This window comes from Kogia breviceps, chromosome 7, assembly GCF_026419965.1.
Source record: "Kogia breviceps isolate mKogBre1 chromosome 7, mKogBre1 haplotype 1, whole genome shotgun sequence".
Lineage (NCBI taxonomy): Eukaryota > Metazoa > Chordata > Mammalia > Artiodactyla > Physeteridae > Kogia > Kogia breviceps.
The window spans coordinates 18,047,075-18,068,883 of NC_081316.1; the positions used below are offsets into that span (position 1 = coordinate 18,047,075).

Here is a 21,809-nt window from a genome sequence, read left to right on the forward strand (position 1 = left end):
ATGCCCTGTCGGTACCCCTCTACCTGGGGTGAGGCTGCTATTTGAAGAATATACGTATTTACAAAAAAGCAGTCTGTTTTCCAGAGCTCAGTTCCAAGTTTAATAGTTATTCTGTAGACTGCTGTGTGTTGAGTGACTTTTACAGTACTGTTTTGGGTAGAGGTCTCACAAGCAATTCTAGTGCTGGTCTGAGAGTACTTGAAAGCTACTTCCTGCAAGAGGATCCTCTGAAGTTAGTTTAGATACCAGTTTTATTTGCTTTCCCCAAAGAGGAAGAGATTCTCTCCTACTTGCTCCTCTAACCTGGCAAAGGAACTGGTGTTAGTAGCCAGTGAGCACAGCTGTACCTTGGGGTGACTGGTGTGTCTGCCAGGGGGGCACCAGGGACAACTAGCTGTCCCTCTCATTGCTAGTGCGATTCCATTTCTTAATCCCCATGGGGTCTAAAAATTACTGAGATCCTAAGAAACAGGTTTTCCTTGAGAACATCCGTATAAATTTATTCACCTAACAGGTTACCCTTGTATTCTACATTAATTGTGACCTTGTATACATGTGGGGGGGTTGTCATGGGAAGAGCCTGTGGAGAATACTTTTGGGGCAGTGGTTCAGTCGCACCCATTTCGCTGCTACCACGTTATTTTGGTTTTACCAAATTTTAGTTGTAGAGCGCAGCGCAGCAGTTGATGTTATCTTGTATCTGTTTTAGATCTTTGTTAATTATACATGAATGCCTTTGTGGGAAAACATTTACGGTTCCTTTTGTTAAAAAAACTCCCCTCCTTCTGTGGGGCTGAAGGGTTCTGAGTCTTTTTACCGCCCGTCCCCACCATCTGAGTAGAAGGTGACTTCCAGTCGTGAGGTGTTTGTTGGCTTTCAACAGGATTGGCAAAGGCAAGCAGGCCCAGGTGACTTTGCTGAGGGGAGGAGATGGGAATATATATATATATATGTCTGTGTTACACTTATAATAAGCAAGATCACTGGCCTTCCTTATAGATATATTAAAAGTAAAATATTGTTAATAAATATGCACAAGTGAGGTTGAACTCTTTTATGATACTTGTCTTAGTGATACCATGATCTTTTTCTCCGAAGTTGTTTGTGTTAAACAACGTTACATTTAGCGCTTGACTATTGATTTATTTTCCTAGGCAAGAAATTATAGAGCAGCTCCTATCAAATATTTTCCACAAGGAGAAGAATGAATCGGCCATAGTCAGCGCAGTCCAGATATTGTTGGCTTTACTTGAGACACGGCGACCAACGTAAGTTTTCCTTCTATCTTGCGAAACGAGCCATTTGGTTTTGCTTTTAGAATTTTTTAAAAGCTAAGAGTTAAGTTGTCGGTTGATTGCTACAATATCATGCCCATGAATTTCAGGTGCTGAATCTTCTTCTCCTATATAAATAGTTTTATATGAATGGGATTGCGTAGATGTAGTTGAACTGTATGGTTTGATAAACACTATTGGCAATATTCGGATTCTAGTCATTTGGGGTTTTGTAGTAGTTACCAAAACGCTTCTATATAATAAGTCAAACCCATGCAAAATGGCTCAAACGCAAGGGAAGCTTATTTCTTGCTTATGAAAATTGAAAATAGGTGTTCCTGGTTGGTGCGCAGCTCTCCTCCAAGTGGCAGTTCAGGGCTCTTTCCATCTTGTGATTCTGTCCAGAGCTTGCTAACTTGAGGCTTTCGGTGGTTTTTTTGGGGGGGGTTCACATATGAGGCAACTTCAGTTCATTAGGCTGTTTAAAAATGGACGGGCAGGTGGCTTGAGGCCTTAAGGAAAACTGTGCTATGTGTTTCAGAATCAGAAATATAGTCTGTCTTCCCTATGTATGTGCCTCTGGACAAGCCAATTAATATTTGTCATATTATTCTTTACAGTTTATACCCAAAGCTAATTTACTTATTAATTGTCAGAGTTTTCCTAATTGTTCTCTGTAGAATGAGAATTTGAAGAGGTATGTATGTGTTTGCATTCCGGGAACATGTGGTTTAGAGATCAGAATTTGTATTTTCTTACCCACTATTGGATCCATCCAGTAAAGCAGAGGGCATGAAGAGGAGGAGAGACACGGTCTGCTGTCAGCATATGAAAATTTAGCCATCCAGCATTTCTGGATTTAGTTTCAGTGATGTCATTTTGGTTTCCAGCAAAATAGTAAACACAGCCTTACCAATCCCTACTTCCCAAAGTCTTCATCTCTATTTCTGGTTCTTTACTCTCTGGTTAGTGATAATGGAAGGGCAGTGTGGCAGCACTGCTTCAACTATGTTGTCATTTGGAGTTGTATCTGCAATTTTGACTTTGCCTATGTCTTCCCTGGTAAATCGTATTTTAAATAACGTAACGAATAACTTAAGGTATTAATCAGGTGATACAGGACTGTTATCTTGCTACTGATGCTGCAAGGCAGTTGCATCTTCTCTCAAAATGGTTTAAAAGCACATGAGCTGGTGCTATGAGATTTATATTGACAACTCTGGCTTTGAGAATGGAGACGATACAGTATTAAAAGACAGGAAGGAATTTCTGATCAGGAGGAACTTATCCTCAGACCACAAAGGTTTATCAAATACTAAGCACGATTAACTTTAAAGAGGGGCGGGTGGAGGGATGGTGGACGACTGAGATCTTAGCCTTATCCTTATGTGATTTCTGAATCCCTAGGATAAAGGATAAATCTTAAAAATATTTGGACAAAAAAAAAATGGGTTAACTGCAAAGCAAATCACATTGCCAGACATGTCATTTGTAAAGCTAACTAAACACTGAAAAACAGAGGGCAGGATTGTGACCCTGAAGCACTTCTGTTGCTGTGTGAGGGCAGGAGGCATTTTCAAGCGTATGGACCTCAGTGTCCCGTCTGTGTCCTGTTCCTGGGCCAGATTACTCGGAGATGGACTTTACCGGAGCCAAGCAGAAAAATAAGGTAGAATAAAGAACTTAAGATAAGGAAATATATTGGTGAAAGTAATGATAAATGAAACAGATAGGAAGGTGACAATTCATATGACTATGAAAGTTACGTTAAGAATGAATAATTGAATAAGTCAAATGTTGAAAAAACCAATAAATTCCAGATTATTTTAATAAAACGCAAGAAATAAGGAGAGAAGGGGTGAGTTAGTGCACAATATAATTCTTATCTTCTACTGAGGAACTGAGGTATTTTCATATACAGTTTCATTTTTCATCTTAAAAAAATGATAGTTCCAGGGGCTTCCCTGGTGGCGCAGTGGTTGAGAATCTGCCTGCTAATGCAGGGGACACAAGTTCGAGCCCTGGTCTGGGAAGATTCCACATGCCGCGGAGCAGCAAGGCCCGTGAGCCACAACTGCTGAGCCTGCGCATCTGGAGCCTGTGCTCCGCAACAAGAGAGGCCGCGATAGTGAGAGGCCCGTGCACCGCGATGAAGAGTGGCCCCCCGGCTTGCCACGACTAGAGGAAAGCCCTCGCACAGAAACGAAGACCCAACACAGCCATAAATAAATAAATAAATAAAATTTTAAAATGTTACCATTCCCTTACTAATATGCACTAATATTTTTTTAAAAATGATAGTTCCAATGTGTTTTTTATAAACATAGAATGATAGTAGGTTATGTAACGCCCGAAGCGCCTCAGATGCAGGGAGAGCAAGGACACCCTGAGAACTACAGACTCAGGACTTTGCACATACCTACGAGCCCTGCTCAGGAAGTACTGGAGGCCGGGTAAGAGCCCCCAGAAAGCCTCCCTTCCAGAGTAGGGCTGCGGAATGCAGCAGCAGGGTCCTTCTCCATTTCCGCCCCTGCTGAATAAAACCCGAAGCCACTGGCGAAAGGGCAGCAAACCCTGTAACCCTAAAGACACGGTGAAGAGGAAGGGACCAGGAAAAAGGCTCTATCCCACGGGACAAGCAGGGACACTTTCAGGGCCCAGGCTATTAGAGAGCCCCTACCACTAAAGTAAGGGCAGGGTCACCGAGAGGGCTGCACCCCTGAGGTCCGTGGGCACTTCCACTGCCTGAGACTGAGGCTGAACCAGAACAACAGAGCGGTCCTCCCCACCAGGCCACCACACATCAAGTGACAACAGCAGCGTGCTGGCGGAGGGAAGGCTGCAGTGTGGAAGGAGACCATCAGCACAGGAGCAGGCTTAAAGAGAAGAACTTCAGCTAAGGGCAGAGCAGAAGTTGAGAAAAACTTGGCAATCCATCCCTAACTATAAATACGAAGTAACTTGAGACAGATTTAAAGTCTTCAGTGTGCTGAGAAAAGTCAGTCATAGGAACAACAAAACCCAAACCTAACTCAGCTGCTGACTATAAATTGATCCAGAAACCCCACACCAAAGACCTAGGAAAAAAAGAGGTGTATCCATTGCAAATACTAGTTATATCAGTCTCTGTTGTCTTACACAGCATGTCCACATCACAGCTAGAAAATTGTAAGACAAAGAAGCAAGATAAAAAGAACCCAAACAAACTGAACTCTCAAGAGAAAAAGCAGTCAGGAGAACTAGATTCAAAAATGTTGGAGCAATCTGGTAGGGAATTTAAGATAACTATGATTAATGTGTTAAAGGCTTGTGGGAAAAGTGAGCAATATGTGAACAGATGGAGAATTTTAACAGAGAGATGGAAGATCATACACAAATGCTACAAATGAAAAATACAACAGAAATTGAAGAATGCCTTTGGGCTCATTTGTAACCTTTGACATAGTTGAGGAAAGGATCAGTGTAGGACATTAGAAGTTACCTATACTGAAATATGAAGAGTTAAACCAGGAAGACAGTTGCTTTGTGAGGCCTAGAAGTCATGACGCATCACCAGGAACAAGTAACTGTGTGCCCAGATCTCAGTTTCTCATACCATCCTCCGGTAAAGGAACCAGGGCTTCATGGAGAAATGGCTGGTTCTGCAACTGGGCTAAGAAGCATACAGGATGAGTGTGGAGTATCCTGTGGTGCAGACAGTAAGGACGCGCTCAAAGAGAAAACCCAGAACACTGAGTGTGTGAGCGGGACACGGGCCAACTAAAAGAGCTCCCGTTGGCCAGAGCTGGGACCACTTGCACAATAAAATAAGGCAGTATTGTTTTATAACGCAAAGTATAAAATACCCATGAGTTCATACTGATATAAATAAGTGACGGAATAAGTAAAAGGGGGTGAAGAGACAAATCTCCCCTGTGGGAGAATTCCAAATAGTTCATAATTCCTTTTCAAGGAGGAAGAAAAAGACTCTCCGCTCTTTACGTGTAGATTGCACCTCATGACTTCCTTCTAAAAAGTGCAGTATGGAAAGAGAATAAAATGAGAACTTGACAGTTACTCTGTCAAGTTTGACAGAGAAACCTGACCAGCATTTCCTCAGCCATATAATCAAAGTCAACAGCCAGCACTGTTGTATTGATAGTATGTAATGAAAATGTCATTTTACTTGTGTGGTCTTCCTCTCAAAGACCCATGATCATGAGAAAAACATTAAGAGCAGACCCCAAATGAGGGACATTCTGCAAAGTACCTGACCAGGAAAGTCTGAGTAACTATCACAAGCAAGAGGAGGCTAAGGACACTTGAAAGCTAAATATAGTGTGGTGTCCTGGGTGGATTCTGGGTCAGAGAAACAACCGTAGGCAAAAACCAAGGAGATCTGAATAAAGTATGGATTTTACCTGTGAGTACTGGTTCATTAATTTTGACAAATGTAAGATAATAACAGGGGAAACTGGGTATGGGTCACAGGGGAAGCTGGGTATGCGTCACATGGGAACTCTGTACTATTTTTGCAGTTATTTGTAAATCTAAAACAGAAGTTCTAACAGAAATGGTCATAATGTTTAGACAGAAATCCGTAAGAAGCACAGTACTAGCAATTCACTGGACCTGATTTACGACACCAAGTGCCGGCAGGACTGCGGGGCAGCAGGAAGTCTCATTTGTTGCCGGTGGAAACGCAGAATGGTGCAGCCACTTTGGAAGACAGTCTGGTAGTTTCTTAGAAAACTAAACATACCTTTACCATACAGTCCAGCAGTTGTGCTCCTTCGTATTTACCCAAAGGAGTTGAAAACTTAGGTTCACACAAAAACCTGCACACAGTTGTTTAGCAGCCTTATCCACACTTACTAAAGCTTGGAAGTAGCCAAGAGGTCCTCAGTAGGTGAGTGGATAAATAAACCGTAGTTCATCCAGACAGTGCCATATTACTCAGCACTAAAAAGAATGTGCCCTCATGCCGTGAAAAGACATGGAGGGACCTTAAATGCAGATGAAAAAGAAAGAAGTGAAAGAAGCCAGTCTGAAAAGGCTACATACATTCTGGAAAATGTCATATTTTACTGTGGAGACAGTAGAAAGACCATGGTTGCCAGGGGTTGGCAAGGGGAGTGGAATGAACAGGTGGAGCACAGAGGGCCTTTCGGGCAGTGGAAATGTTCCGTGTAGAGTGTCAGAGTGACCGGTGCACGGCGCTATTTGTCCAGACCCGTTAGAGTGACCCACGATGCAAACTGGGTTCTGGGTGGTGGTGACGTATCAGTGTAGGTTCTTGGATTGTAACAAACATACTCTGGTAGAGGATGTTGATAATGGGGAGGCTGTGCATTTGTGGGGGCAGAGGGTATGTGGGCAGTCTCTGTACCTTCTCTTCCATTTTGCTGTGAACTTAAAACTGCTGTATAAAAATAGCTTTAATAAATATCAACCAGTATAACTGATACCAGCAGACTACAGAAGTAAAACCATGTGATCATTTCATTAAATTCTTGTATGATAAAACCTCTGCAAATTAGGAATAGAAAGGAACTTGGAAACTGAAAAACAAAAAGAAATTCATAGCTACCATCATTCTTAATGGGCAAAGACTGAAATCGTAGCCCCTGAAATCAAGGACCATGGCAAGACTATTTCCCATCTCCAGTTCTATTCAGCCTCATGCTACAGGCCCTAGCAGTGCAGTGAGGCAGGAAAGAAAGAAAAGGCATCCAGATTGGGGACTAGGATGTGGACATACGTTTTATGGGGGGACCATTCAGCCCACTAAACAGCTGAACCAAACAAATAGAGAGAGCCAGCACTGATGACAGTGAAGCCTCACACTCTCCAACTGGGATATTAAGTCATGTGGCCATCTTCTCAAAACACCTGGCAGTTTTTTAATAAACAGACCTTTATTGTAGTATATTATCCAGCACTCTATCTTAGATATTTACCCAAGAAAAGTGAAAATTGTGTCACACAGAAACTTGTAAGTGAACATTTGTACCCTTTATTCATAATCATCCAAAACAGTAAATAAGCAAAGTTTCCTTAACTGGTGAGTGGGTGAGGGAGCTGAGTGGCTGCAGATACCGTGGACTGTAGACCTCTGCTCAGAGAGAAGAGGAGCAGACTCCCGATGCCCCGGACAGCCATCGCTTCTTGTTCCTTTCCACGTCTAAGTTCCAGATTTAATGTTTCTCTATTTGGAATATCAGCACAGGTTTTGTTTTGGTTTTGGCAGATTTTTACATATATTTGAAGGGATTAAAATGTGAGAAACACCATGGATATTGATTGTAGTACCTGAGTCAAGGCAGGTACATAAGTTGATGTTCACTAAGTATTTATTAGATGAACAAATAAAATTTATGTGAATGATTAAGGAATTTTAGTATATCTTTTTGTACGGGTTTTTTTGTTTTTCACATAAGTGGGGAAAAGCAGATTGTTCTATAAATGTGGCTTAGAAGTGTGACTCGCCACTTGGGGAAAAAAATATCATGTCTATACCTGTTTTGCATAAAAATAAATTCCAGATGAGTTAAATGAAAACCACTAGAGGAAAAGTATGCAGATACTCATAGGATTATGGCATTGTAAAGAACTTCAAGTATGGCTTCCTGGACAGAGACTATAGTGAAGAATGCTATATTTGGCCACATAAATTATTAAAACCCCTACACATTAAAAAGCACTGTAATCAAAGCAAAAGGCCTTTCCTCTACCTACTCCCCCTTTCTAGGAATTGAGTTTCTGAAGGCTGTTCCGTGTAGCTCTTAGAAATCACTTGCCCGTGTGAAATATTCTCAAGTAGTAGTCCTAATAATCACTCTCTCGGTGTTAGCTGTGTCAGGCAGGGCTCTCAGTCCTTTGTCTACGTTAGTGTGGTCCCCACAGCAGTCCTGAGAGGGACATTCTTTTTTTTTTTTTTTTTTTTTTTCAGTACGCGGGCCTCTCACTGTTGTGGCCTCTCCCGTTGTGGAGCACAGGCTCCGGACGCACATGGCTCACGGGCCCAGCCGCTCCGCGGCATGTGGGATCCTCCCGGACCGGGGCACGAACCCGTGTCCCATTGCATTGGCAGGCGGATTCTCAACCACTGCACCACCAGGGAAGCCCGAGGGACATTCTTGAGTGGTTCCCATTTTCCATATTAGAACGAATTACCGGTGAGTGAAGGTCCAGGGTTCAGGCTCAGGCAGCTACATTGTTAAGCATTAGTTTGCACTGACACACCCCTCTCAGGTTTATCTTTTAATCTGAACTGTACACCCACATTTTTAGACCCCTCCCTCCTTATGTCCCCCAACTTTGAGAACCCCTGTGCTTTCTAAAACTGATTGGGATTTGGGAGTCTCATTCCACTTGTAATTGTTTTTCTAAAAGGAGTGGTTTATAATGAGTATAGATGCAGCTTTATACAGAAGAGTAAGTTAAGCCTTTTAAATAGGAAGCAATGTTGATTGATTGATCAAGAGAAACTGTATATAACACATACAGGCTTGTTTATTATTAATAGTCCTCCAGTGACAGGCAGTATGATGTGTCCTGTAATTCAGGGATCTCCTGCTGCTTTCCAGATTTTCTGGTTAGAGACCAGATATTAGTACAGTAGGTATAAGGAGTTAGAAGGTTTAAGAGAGAATGGGAAGAAATGGCATATAATTTCTCACCCGACACCGTACATCTTTGGATTTCAGATCATGTTGGCTGATCCCCATCAAGGTTTTATTACACCCTCTTCCTATGCTTCCAGAAATTTTGATATAATCAGTATATATTCTATAGCTATTATGTATATCCCTATATGCTGATACAGAGCACCTTGAATGATTTGTTCTGGAATAATAAATCAAATTAACTTGCTTTGTTTCAAGATTTGAAGGCCATATAGAGATCTGCCCACCAGGCATGAGTCATTCAGCTTGTTCGGTCAACAAGAGCGTTCTAGAAGCCATCCGAGGAAGACTTGGATCTTTTCATGAACTCCTGCTTGAGCCACCCAAGGTAAGGCAGCTCTCTGAAGCCCGTTGACCAGCCCAGTAGCTAGATTTCAGCTGTTGTTAGAAAGTAGATGAACCTTGTAAGTTAAAGGACTGGCTGTGACTCCCATGTGCAAAGCATATTAGAAGGTACACTGGCAGTTGTTTTCATTGCTCTTGAGCTAGTTTTTAATTGGCTTTTATCGATATATAGCATCTAAATTGATGAATAGAGTAGAATTAAAATTAAGTAAGTTACTTATCTCCTTAGGAAACTCAGCTTTTTGTTCTTCCTATATATTCTGCGTACTTATATGCCAGTAAAATTGTTTTCTTCTCATAGCATGTTATTTTCACATCTTTGAGGTAAAAGTTAATCTTTTAGGAACTAATCTTTGAAATTGAGTTGTCTTATTCAGGGTTGGAGCAGTGTAAGCACCTGATGGACAGGTATGTCATTTAAGAAGTGGTTGAATGTGACTTGGAGTGTTAGTTTTTCTGTCGGGAGCATCCGTGTGCTAATCCAGAAATGACTGTTTATCAGGCAGCCACTGAAAGCACAGACAGCAGACAGCGAAGACCTCCAAAAGAGGGGTGTCCAGGGTCCATGGTGGTGTCCTTCCGTGACACCCCACCCCCTCGGGTTGGCGCAGATCGAGCTTTAGGGGACGAGGCTCTTCCTTTTGGCATCTGTAGGGTGGAAGGCAGTTCCATGAGAGTTCTACCGCCGGCACTGGTTCTTACACTGTGGTGTTTGCTTCTGCCCTGCATCATCGCATCCAGCATCCCAGGCTCTGGAAAGTGTGTCTCTGTGGCATCTGTGATGTGAGTTACTGGGAAATTAGTAGACAAGTGTCTCCCTTCTAAAGGAGATGTTTTCTGTTTACTTAACCATCTTGTGGAGGGGGAGCTGGTGTTTAACAGTGGCGTCCTTTGTGCCAGACCTGGGAAGAAGAGGAGGGAGAGTAAGGAGAGGAGCAGGATTTGCTCACGAGAAGAGAAGTGGAAGTTGGAGGAGAAGGAGGACCTGTGAGAGGAGAGGGTGTGGCCAGGTGCCCCTGACCTGTGTCTCAGGTGCCACAGTCTTCTTTCTAGGTGGACAAAAAAGGCAGCGACTAATATGGATTCTCACACTGGTCCTCTTTTTGGGCCTAACTCGGAAGTAAGACAGTGTTTGGTCTGCCCTTCCTCTTGTTCACAGCTAGGAGTGAGTGAGTTCAGCTTGTGGCTGCTTTTACTACATGATATGGTGTGTGAGTAGATCTGTGTTTATTAGAGCTGTGCTGCAGGGAGTGAAACTGGGGGCCGTCCAGTTCCACTGGGCCTGGAGGAGTGCAGGCAGGGGGGCAGGGATCCCCTGTGGACGAGGACATGGAGAAGGGCGTCCCCATCGCTTCGTTGTCACAGGTCATCATCCTTTCCTGCCGAACTTCTGAAGTTCTGGAATGTTCTGTGTCTTTCTTTTGTGATTTCAGAGAATAGCAACTCCCTTTTATGGACAAGAACAGGTTTGAGGTTGGTCCTGTTTCAAGATTGTGATCCAAAGGCAACTTCTGAGTTTGCATTTTTATCACAGATTTGGCAGAGATAGAGAACTGTGATCTAAAACCACTTGTAACTTTTCTTCATTTCTTAGGTTTCTGGTCAGGATTGGAATATTGCACTTCTTTTTCATGGACTTCAGTAGCTTTCTGCTTCATTCCTGTGGTGTTTGGAATGTTGAAGGCAAGGGGATACTTGATTTCTTATAAAATTTGTAGTCCAGGGAAATTACTTAATTTTTTTCCCTCATGTTCATTTCATCATATCTTAAAGATATCAGTAGGAGTTTTGGATATTCCTTCAGGTGTAGAATTTAGGCCAAGTTGTTTGCAGGCTTAGTTTACCTAGCGTTGTATCTTAGTACATACTCCTACACCCTTTATTTGTTTACTGAACTGAATTTAATTGGAAAGCTTTTTCTTCCTCAGAAAAGTGTGATGAAGACGACGTGGGGTGTGCTGGACCCTCCCGTGGGGAACACCCGGTTGAATGTGATTAGGTTGATATCCAGCCTCCTCCAAACAAATACCAGCAGTATCAACGGGGACCTTATGGAGCTGAATAGCATTGGGGTCATATTGGTACGATACCCCCTGAAAGATGTCTTAATTTGCCCTTGATACTTTATGTATACATAACTGAAGGTAGAACTTCATAAATTTACAATGTGTCAATGACTTTCCTTGGTCCGAGTGTAAACAGTCTTTTATATAGTTTTCCCCTTGAGGTTATCATCAATTTTGAATGCTTTCAATTTTTCAGTAGTAATTTATTGTTGCTGTGTGTAAAGAACTGTATTAGAGAATTTCGAGTATGGTTAAGACAGACGTTTCCCTCAAGAAGCTCAGTCTCGTGTGGAGGATAGAGTGAGTGTAATCACCCTCTCCAGGGGATTGTATTAGCAGTAAACGACTGGGGCTCACAGCATTGTTTTCTCGTCATAATTAGCCAAGGGACAAGCTTGGATCTTCTTTCCACTGAGATAGTATACGAGGTCTCTGACACTGTCTTGATTTGAGTCTAAAAGACTGTCTTTCGATTTAGTCTGAGACTGTCTTTTGATTTAGTCTGCTTCAGTGGAAGCAGAAGGGAATGGAAGGGTAAAGGAAGAGCCCAGGAATTATCTGGACTTCCTGACCCCTGAGTTCCCCAGCTCCAAGGCCTGTGTTTTGAATCCATGGGCCTGGCCCCGGGGCCTCTGCTTGCTCTGTCCTGCCTCCGCACAGCGCAGATGGCTTCCCAGGACCCACACTGTACGCCCACTGGCCACACTGTACACCGGGAGGAACTTGGCGTGTGTTTCAAAGGAGAGTCTGGGTGTTTGCTCGTTACATGAAAGGCATTGAATGTACACTTCATATACATTTCTCATGTGATCCTGGGTATAAAACTTCATATACATTTCTCATGTGATCCTGGGCATGATTTTTCAGTTCATGCCCAGATTCGGGGGGGGGGGATACATTCCATGGCTAGTAAGTGGTGGAGCCAGGATTTGAATTCACATCCAATTTCAAACCCATGCATGCTCTATCAGCCATTCCCTTTGTTCTTCCTAGTATCACTGAGATAGACACTTTTAGTTGTATTTCAGCTTTGTGTTAAATGACATAGCAGTAGAAGGCATGGAGAGCAGGAACGTTTGGAGAAAGATGAGACGCTACAGGATTACAGTTTCTTTGCCAGCATAACCCTTGCCCTCTCGGGACATAGTTTTTGCCCTACCCTCTGACAGGGATATAACTTCCTACTCCTGTCTCTGGGAGTCTCACTGAAGTCATCAATCACTAGTCTTTCATCTTCCTAGTAGTAAGTTTACAGCTATTGTTAATTCATTCTGTTGTTAATCTTAGAGCTACTTTTGAGTGATTAATTTGATTAAACTCCTAAATGGATCATTAATCATTATCTTTTCATTTTGAGATTAGATAACCAAGACTCAACGATATCCTGAATACATACTTTAACTATGCATTTGTGCTTTTTGGAATTGTCTTTCTTTTTTTTGTGCTACTGTTACCTTTTCAGGTAATCTGGAAAACCTTGCACCTCCAGGAGTTCCGCACGTCACCACCTCTCATACCTTTCTTGTTTTGCTCTATCCACTGATAGTTCTATGAGTTTTGAATGCCCGAGTGGTTATTCTTTTTTAAGGTGTGAGCACCTCAAAATTGGAGACCGTATTTTTGTCTGTCTGCCATGTTGCACCTAGCACTGTGTGCTGCTCAGAAGTCATCAGTAAACATTTGATGAGGCAAAATGAAAGTCTCATCAGTTTCTTTGAAAATTATTGGAAATTTACTGAACTTAATATCTGTATTAGTCACATTGAAAACAAATTTGAGAAAGTTATTATTGTCTTCTCTTTATATGTTTATTGTTGGTCTCTATTAGATTCCATGCAAATTCTGACATGTTGAATGGGCAAATACCATGCTATTTAGTCTATGAAGGCATTTTAAACTGCATTTAAAATAAAATGTGTTCCTTTTAATTTGTCCTGTTGTACTAGGAACACATCATTTTTACTTTATTAATTCATTGTTTGGTGAATGTGTTGAGGTAGTGGCTTAAACATGGAGGAGACTGAATAAAAGAAAGCATTATTTTTCTTTTTTTGTAGGACATGTTCTTCAAATACACATGGAATAACTTTTTACACACACAAGTGGAAATCTGTATTGCACTGATTCTTGCAAGTCCTTTTGAAAACACAGAAACTAGCACAATTACTGATCAGGACTCCACTGGTGACAATTTGTTATTGAAACATGTAAGCTTACTTGGTGTCTTTTTTCTGCCACTCCTGGTTATAGCATTTTTCTGCGTAAGGTGTGAAGTGAATTGAGGTTTAAGGGTGGGAGGTTAGATTTCAGAGTCTGAATATTTAACTTATTTTCATTGTACTGATACTTTTAACCGGTGATTCTGTAAATCATATCCTGGACAATTAACCATTAGATGAACTTTTCTAAAAAAAAAAGTCTATGTGGCTTTCTTATTGGGGAAAATTAATAAATTTGAAGATTTAGAAATCTTTTGGAGATTAAAAGAACAATACAAATTTAAATACTGCAGAAAACATTTGAACCAATTATTTGGCTTGCTAGAGTTTTAATTTCTGGTGCTGAATATATGACTGAAAGTTGGGAGAAGTGAGTTCTTATGCAGTGTTGAGGAAACCTCTTCTGGGGGTCTGTTTTCTTTTGTTAAATATGAGGTGATTTTACTAAGTCAGTCTGCAGGTTTCTTCTTGATCTGAAGTTCTGTGATTGTGTGACATTCTTTAGCTCATACTGGGTTATGCCCAAACCTTGAAGATGGGAAAGGCTAACCTGGAATGCCCAAGTAGATGGGGAAGACAAATGACATTTGAATAAGACCGGCTGTGCACATTCGATAATGCAGCCCACAGCACTGGTCATTGGCCTGTGGAAGTTTGGCAAGCCACACCTATTTTTAATACGAATGCAGTAATGTTAGCTGATAGAGAAGTAAGTGTTGCTCGCATTTAAACTGTACAAGTATTGCTGTGGATTCTGAGTTAAATTTTTGCTGGGGCATAATTTTCTGTATTCCATTTCGGAGTAAAACCTGGCTTTGCTTTAGGTCAGCTGCTCACTGGTAGCAGTACTTGAAATATATTATTTCCCGGTAGGTTCACTGCTAAAGACATAGATCCTGTCTTGAATCCCTGTAGTGTTCTGGGCCCCTTGAGTAAATTTATTTTCACGGTGCATCTGATTTAGCCAGTAATTCACAGCTATATTAGGCTTGCTGGGTTATATGTATAAAGTGATAGGTATCACTTTTCTGTTTAACTAGAGTTCTGTTTCACTTTTAAAATTTGACACTTTGACATTTATGTCAATGTTAAACTGGAACGTTCCTTTTTATTCAGCTCTTTCAAAAATGTCAATTGATAGAACGAATACTTGACGCCTGGGAAATGAACGAGAAGAAACAGTAAGTAAATTGTTTTCTGATTGGAGTTCAATTTGATTTTTAATTTGAAGAAAATATACTGCCTTGCCCTAGACAGGGAACAATGAATATAATATAACTACATGGTACAGGCCACTTTACAGTTACAAATGGTTCTCTTGGGACTTCGAGATTATTTAATTGTAACAGATATTTTTCTAGTAATTTACTTTTAGATCCCCCTGTCTTTCTACCTGTCTTGAAAGAACAGAGGTTGGGAGTATTCCCCACCTCTGTTGCTGCCTTTGCAACTTCTTGGTCCTTTGTGAATGGCTGTTTTTCTGAGAATAATGGAGAGTTGAAGGAAAAGAGTTACAAAGTCAAGTCCTCCTTAATTAGCACCTTTGTCCTTGTTACCCCGGGTTCTCATGGAAGAAAAGAGTCACTTTGTGCATGGAACTAGAGGGAGGGTAAAATTGCTTAGTATTTCCTTTTTTAGAAAATTTCCGTTAGCTGATTGGCAAGATTACTTGAAGTATTAGTTGCTGCATGTGAGTAGCTTTGTTACACAGAGTTTCTTTCCCTAGCGGTGTTGTCTGAAACAGGCACTCCTCTCTAATGCCCTCGGAGCTTTTATGCTATCCCATAGATTCTGAAGCAGGTGGGTATGTTTGGGAGACACTCTCAGGGTATACTTCTTGTGTGGTTTTTTTTTAAGTCAGGTTTATTGAAGTATACGTTTTTGGGTATACATTTCTAGGAATTCTGACAAATGCGTTCAGTCATGTGACCATCACAGACAAGACACAGAACGTTTCCATCACCCCATAAAGTTGTCATATGCCCCTTTATAGTCTGACCTTTCTCAGGATGTCCCTTCTCTGTGTCTCTGTTCAGATGTCTCTTGCAGTGCCCAGGTGAGCTAGGTAACTCATGGGAGCTGTCCGCTTTGTTTTCTGGGGTTTGGTTTTTAAAAATTGCTTACTAAACACCGATAGGGCTTTGCTTTGACTCTGGGTGGCGAAAGGTGGCATGTAGTTTGAGGGTGGCAGGGGTTCAGTCTTGGTGGACCTCAGATACTTTCCTCCAAATGGAGCTCCTTTGGGGTGCTGTCTGTGGCCAGAGCATCTCTGGTTATGTGTCTGCCCCATCTTAGCCTTCCTTGACCCCCTTCCTCTCTCTGCCTCCTCGCCAGTGCCGAGGTGTCCTGTGAGCTCCATCCTCTGAAGGCCTGGCTAATAATATTCCTCCCCTCCCGGGGAGTCCTGAAAGAGCTTTTTAAGCTTTCCTTGAACAGGAAGCCTAAAGAAAATCGGGAGCCTTGGGCCAAAAAACTTGGAGATGGGTGTTTGTTTTCCCTTGTGAGGGCTTGAGGGAATACCAGAGTTTCTGACTAAGAATTTGCCCAGAAGGAACGCTCGGGTCGTGGGATCTTACTGTGAAACTGAAAGAGGCTCATAGCAGCTCAGCTGAGGTCAACCATATGCCTTCAGACCCTTAGGTATTCCCAGGCCCTCTACTAAGCTTATTAGCAGATATTTCATTTTCCAGGCAAGCCTACAAGCACAGTATGGTTTTTCTTAGTGACTCCTGAAAGATTCTCCCTTTAAGCAAAGATCTCTTCGGTTTGTTCCTTCCTGTCTGCAGTCAAAAGTCTTTTGTTTCATAGAATGTAAAGACCTGACACTTTGTAAATATTCGGGCAGAGAACTCACAGTGATGTGAAAAATTTGTCTAAATGCAAAGATGGGTGATAGTTGTGAAGATTGGACTCTAAGTGGGGAAGGGGTGAGGAATCATGTGAATGTCCGTGTCCAGGTGGCAAGTGGGGCCAGATACAAGTTGACTACCTCTCATCTTGGCCAAGTCCTCAAATCAGCTAATATTTTAACTTGAGAAATGCCATTGGTAGATAACTATCTCGATGATTGATTGATACAATTAAAATTTGATGTCTTAGCAAAATGAACCAGCAGAATTCTCACCTCATTTCCCTACAGTCTGTTTAAAGTCTGAAAAATAGTTTCACAGAAAGATAGGAAGGAAAGTCACAGAATCATTAGGCATCAGTGAATGTTTGGGGTTTTGTTTTTAAAGATACTATGTTACTGAGGATGGTTGGTTTGAGTATTTGAACAGAGTTTGTCCTGTTGACTGAGGCTACAATGTAGACTTTTGAGTAGACAGTTGCTGCCACACTCCCACCCCCATCCCTACCCCAACCTGGTTATATTACGCACCCTCTTTTTCTGCCTGTTCTTGTCTTTAGTGCCTCAGTTTTTAGAACGATTGCTTAAATCCACTGTACTTACCAAGCTGTTCATCACTCCATCCTCTCAGGAGTCTGAATATTTGTCCTTTACCCCTGGTAGAGCCGAAGGAGGAAGACGGCATGGCTACATGGGACACCTGACAAGGATAGCCAACTGCATCGTGCACAGCACTGATAAGGGCCCCAACAGCGCCTTAGTACAGCAGCTCATCAAAGGTAATGGGTTTATGGAATTTTCATTACATTTTTGTTGGATTGGAGAAAGGATTTAAGGGTAAAGTGGAAATATTCATAGCTTTTTAAATAGCTGTCTGAAGAGTTTCCTCATATTATCTCGAGATTTGAATGAGGCTCTTGAGAATGTGTTTGAACAATATAGATTTTTGCTGTATCTCTGTTCTTAGTTCTGCAGTCCTTTTATTAAGTATTGGCAGGCTCAGCCGGTAACTAGAGTTACCCACTTTCATTCTCTAAGGGTATTGCTCGCTAAACCGTTCCTTTGAGCTTGAAGTACTCGTAGGCTGACAGTTGAGCCACTTGAGCTACAATTACTCTTGCTTTTTATTTTCTTCTGAAGTCCCCTACATAGCCTATGGATTGAGTTCCTTTAATGGGCATATTAAAGCATTTAACAGCATTTTTTCCATCTCTCTATTACTAAAATGAGCGATATTAGCCAATATCCTAAAGGACTCTTTCTGCACTAGCATTTGAATTTAATCAGCCCAAGGTTACTTGGAAGAAACCGTATTGATGCCTTTCACACTGGCACCAAGGCCTTGAGTCCATCTCCTCCCAAATGAGAGCATCAAGAACTCTGTGCGCTCCAGGTTTGGTACCAGCAGGATTACTAGTCAGTCCTGTGACTTACTCTGAAGGCAAAACATCTTCAACCTCTGTGGTGCAACATTCGTTCAGTTATTAACTTGCTGAAAATCATCTCTCAGTCTGTCCTACTATTTCTCTCTTAAGAATGTGTTCAAGAGGCTGTTACCTATTGAATGTGCGCGAAAAGTATAGTTGTGGCCCAGTGATGGACAAATTGGGGCTAGCCCACCTGTAATTTTGCTTCTTTATTTTTTATTTTTTATTTTTTGAGGTATGCGGACCTCTCACTGTTGTGGCCTCTCCTGTTGCGGAGCACAGGCTCCGGACGCGCAGGCTCAGCGGCCATGGCTCACGGGCCCAGCCGCTCCGCGGCGTGTGGGATCTTCCCTGACCGGGGCACGAACCCGTGTCCCCTGCATCGGCAGGCGGACTCCCAACCACTGCGCCACCAAGGAAGCCCTGTAATTTTGCTTCTTGAGAGAGATGTTAGCCAGATCATCACACTTTATGTCCTTAGCTCTGCACATCAATTGGCCATGTGTATGATATTTTTTTTAGATCAGTCTTCGTTTTATGGAAGTTGCTTGCCTTTGTAAGGGTGTGTACACGCGTGTGTTTAAACCAGAATTGTCAGATGACAACTTTAGTGAGGCCTCCAAGATTACAGCTATAGTTTCATTTTCTCAGAAAAGTATTTGTGTATCCTTTTCTTTACAATTTCTGTAGAAGGTAGCTTTCACTATTGCATACGTATCCATATGTTGGCCTATGACACAAACATTTAGGAAACATTATCTTTGAGCAATTTGAGAAACCAAACTGGGTTCCGTGGGACATTCTTTGGCCAGATGCCAGTCAGAGTTTCTCAAAGTGCGCAGGAGCTGACATTTGCAGTGTTTCCTAAACTCACATGACCATGGAGCAAGACTGCTTTTACCCCCACCTTAAAGACTGTTACCTTTACAGGGAACTTATTGGAAACATATTTTCCAGGTTAAGTTTTTACCAAAGATCTTAAAAAACTTGTTAAATTCAAAGAACTGCTTAGGGCTCTTGGCATCAAGCATAGACCGCGGTGGGGAGGGGGTTCCTGAAAAGTCCTCAGGGTTCAGACTGAGCATGGCTATACCCCGTCCCTCTGAGAGCTCAGCCTGCAGGGCTTGCTCGCCTTTGAGGAACCACGTGGGTGGTGCCCCTCGAGTTACTTGTTTATTTGTCTGTGTGCAAGTCACTGTAGTGATAATGCTTTTTTCCTTTTCTCCCTCTGAAGATCTTCCAGACGAAGTCAGGGAGCGATGGGAGACGTTCTGCACAAGCTCCTTAGGAGAAACTAACAAGAGGAACACGGTAGATCTAGTAGGTTCTACAAGGTTACATTTCTGTGATTTCAGTGCTCTTGGCCTTTGCCCGTCTACTCAGAAAGATGTGAGACATCTTCCACTTGTCCTGATAATTGTAGGCCAAGCTCATGTTTCTTACCAGTAAAAGAGGTCAGTGCCCACCGTACTCTTGCTAGTTTGTCTAGACAGCTTCCAATTCCTGCTTGGGATGACGTAAGGGTACAAAGAAGCTACTCGTACCTGCTCCCACTGTACTCGGTTTCCACCTCCCTCAGTGCCCTGCTCCCCAAGCACCTCAACAGAGCAGCCTCTAGCCTTCCTTTTACTGTGTTGGGTTTGTTGCCTTATGCCTAAATAACCCCGGGTGGTTAGAAAACCTAAGTATTGGATATTTTCTAATGTTACTGAGTTGAGTTGACCCTCATTAAAGTCATTCCCAGTGGGGGAAAATTTTATAGATGACTTTGAAACCCCAGCTTTAATAGATTGGTACTTTGAGCCAGGGAATAATGGCATTGATAATATTCTTAAAAATTATATTGGACTTTGGAATGTAGTCTTTGTTTTCTTTAATACATTAAGTTTTAAGGTAAGTGTTGCTTTTGCTTTTCAAGGAAAAGCATTTCCTTTTGCAAGCACATGCCAGCTGATAGTTGAGGTGGTGGCCTTGACTCTACATGGAAGTAGGTGTGTCGGGCATTTAATTCTGTATTTGAAATTCAGCATCCGCAGTCTTCCATTTCTAATACACAGTAACACCTCGTTTGTTAGGCAGCCTTATCTGCTCAGAGTGGAGCCTAGAAACAGGGTGGGGGTGGTGCTGCAGAGCGTCACTAGTCATCCTGCATCACCCGCCCCTGAAGGGCCTGTCGCCTCCTGCTTTGCAGATTGTCTAACAAGTTTGGTTATCTGTTTCCAGACTCTTGACAGGTTGGTGGCTTGTTCAGGTGGATATAGTGAGAGAATTACTAGGTATTAGGAGCTGGAAGAATTAATGAAGTTGAGAGAGATCTGTAAAAAGGGCGCTGTGTGGGGCCGTTCAGTTAAAATAGATTTGGTGGCCCTTATTGTCACAGGGTGTCACAACCCAACAGAGGAAATGGCATTCACTTTGACAGCCCTGAGGGATAGAGGAAGGGTTAAGTAACTTTTAATGAATGTATTACCCACTGTACATTGTGTTTTTTTTCCCCAGTCAAATTGGTTAAAATTCTGGATCATCAGGGTCTTCTTGTAGGGTGAAATTGTTCTCTGATACTGTTAAATTGAACCTTTTAATTTTAGAGGTTCCCAGATTGATTCCTTGTTAAGAATGCAAGAAATGTGGTCTCCTTGAAGGTGATTTTTGTCTTGTTTCTTATTCATAAAGAAATAAGAGTATTAATTCTGATCTTGTTTGGGAAACTTTGTTAAAAATTGCCTTTTGATTGACTTCAGAGGTAGAAGTAAAGAATGTCCAGTTAAACTTGTTCTTATCAGGATTTTTTTAAAAAGTTGTCTTTGGTAATTCAAGCAGATTTCTTTTGTGAGTAGTTTAAATATTTCTAAAGATGGACTTCATTGCAGTTCAGGTAGCACTCAGCTACTTTGCACGATGCCATCAATTATCTAGTCTGTGACTGCGTAATGTCATGTATGTCCACATAGAGAGAGGAGTGTGGGCTTGCCCTGCATAATTAGTGCACAGCCCTTTTGGGTCAGACACATCTAGACATACATTTGTACCTGTGTTGAAGGAAAAAATCATCACGGGCTCCACCTATCACGCTGATTGAAGCTCAGTTCTCCTTTGCCTATTGCACTTTCTGCCGTAATACTTGGACTACACAGATAATCTACAGTAAAACAAAAGAAGGAGAAGTTAGCTTATATAGCAAAAGTGGTCAGATATATAGAGCCCTGTTAGTATGGCTCATATCCTTTGTTGACTTAGCCCCACTCTATGGTTTTGTTGTTTCTTGAGACTTCTGTGTTGATCTCTCAGGACCTCTTCACTTCCTTGGTTTCAAATACCCAGTACTAAAATACTACCTCTACTTAGTCTTAAGTCCTTCTAATAGGGAATTTTGCTTTGTAGTATTTTTAGGGATATGGGTATTCCAAGTTTTTGAGGATCCTTATACATTAATCCTGGGCCGTCAAGGAGAGTTGAACTGTAGCCTCCAGGCTCTTCATTTTCTGCCCAGATTGTTTCAGGCTGTATCCCACATGTTCCAGGGAAAATGTGCTGTTGTGAATATTATTATAAACACAGTTTGGTACATGCAGTGGGTGTTGCCCTTGCAAAAATGTCATACAGAAATGGCATGCCCACTAGGTCGTGTAGTGCAAAGTCCAAATAAAAGCATTTCCCTTCTAATTGTTTCAGGCATACTCATCACTGAAATTGGCAGTTAAATAATGGATTGCGTATTCCCTACCTCCCTCCCCAAATAGATTAGATACACTGCCCTGACTTAGTTGGTTTTAGGATGATGGCTCAGATACCTCTCTGGGAATTATTTCAGGTATATTCATAGGACTTGGATCCACCTGTAGTTCAGCACCAAATGCTTGAGTTAGTGCATTGTTAGGTTGCCCTGGCCTGTTCTTTATTTTCTAGCCACAGACAGGATTCGTTCATTCATACAGCAAACACTCAACCTATTCTACTGGCTGT

General features: G+C 41.9%; 1 protein-coding gene across 49 annotated transcripts in view; it reads left to right on the forward strand.

Moving 5' to 3' along the window:
• The window catches only part of PPP6R3 (protein phosphatase 6 regulatory subunit 3), a 126,535-nt gene that overhangs the window by 70,018 nt on the left and 34,708 nt on the right, over nt 1–21,809 (forward strand). For all 49 annotated transcript variants that reach the window (XM_067037768.1, XM_059069313.2, XM_067037767.1 and 46 more), the window contains 7 exons: nt 1,155–1,268; nt 9,140–9,269; nt 11,215–11,367; nt 13,410–13,559; nt 14,688–14,752; nt 17,083–17,198; nt 19,081–19,166. In XM_067037768.1, the coding sequence (XP_066893869.1) occupies nt 1,155–1,268; nt 9,140–9,269; nt 11,215–11,367; nt 13,410–13,559; nt 14,688–14,752; nt 17,083–17,198; nt 19,081–19,166 (814 nt within the window). The remainder of the gene's footprint in view (nt 1–1,154; nt 1,269–9,139; nt 9,270–11,214; nt 11,368–13,409; nt 13,560–14,687; nt 14,753–17,082; nt 17,199–19,080; nt 19,167–21,809) is intronic.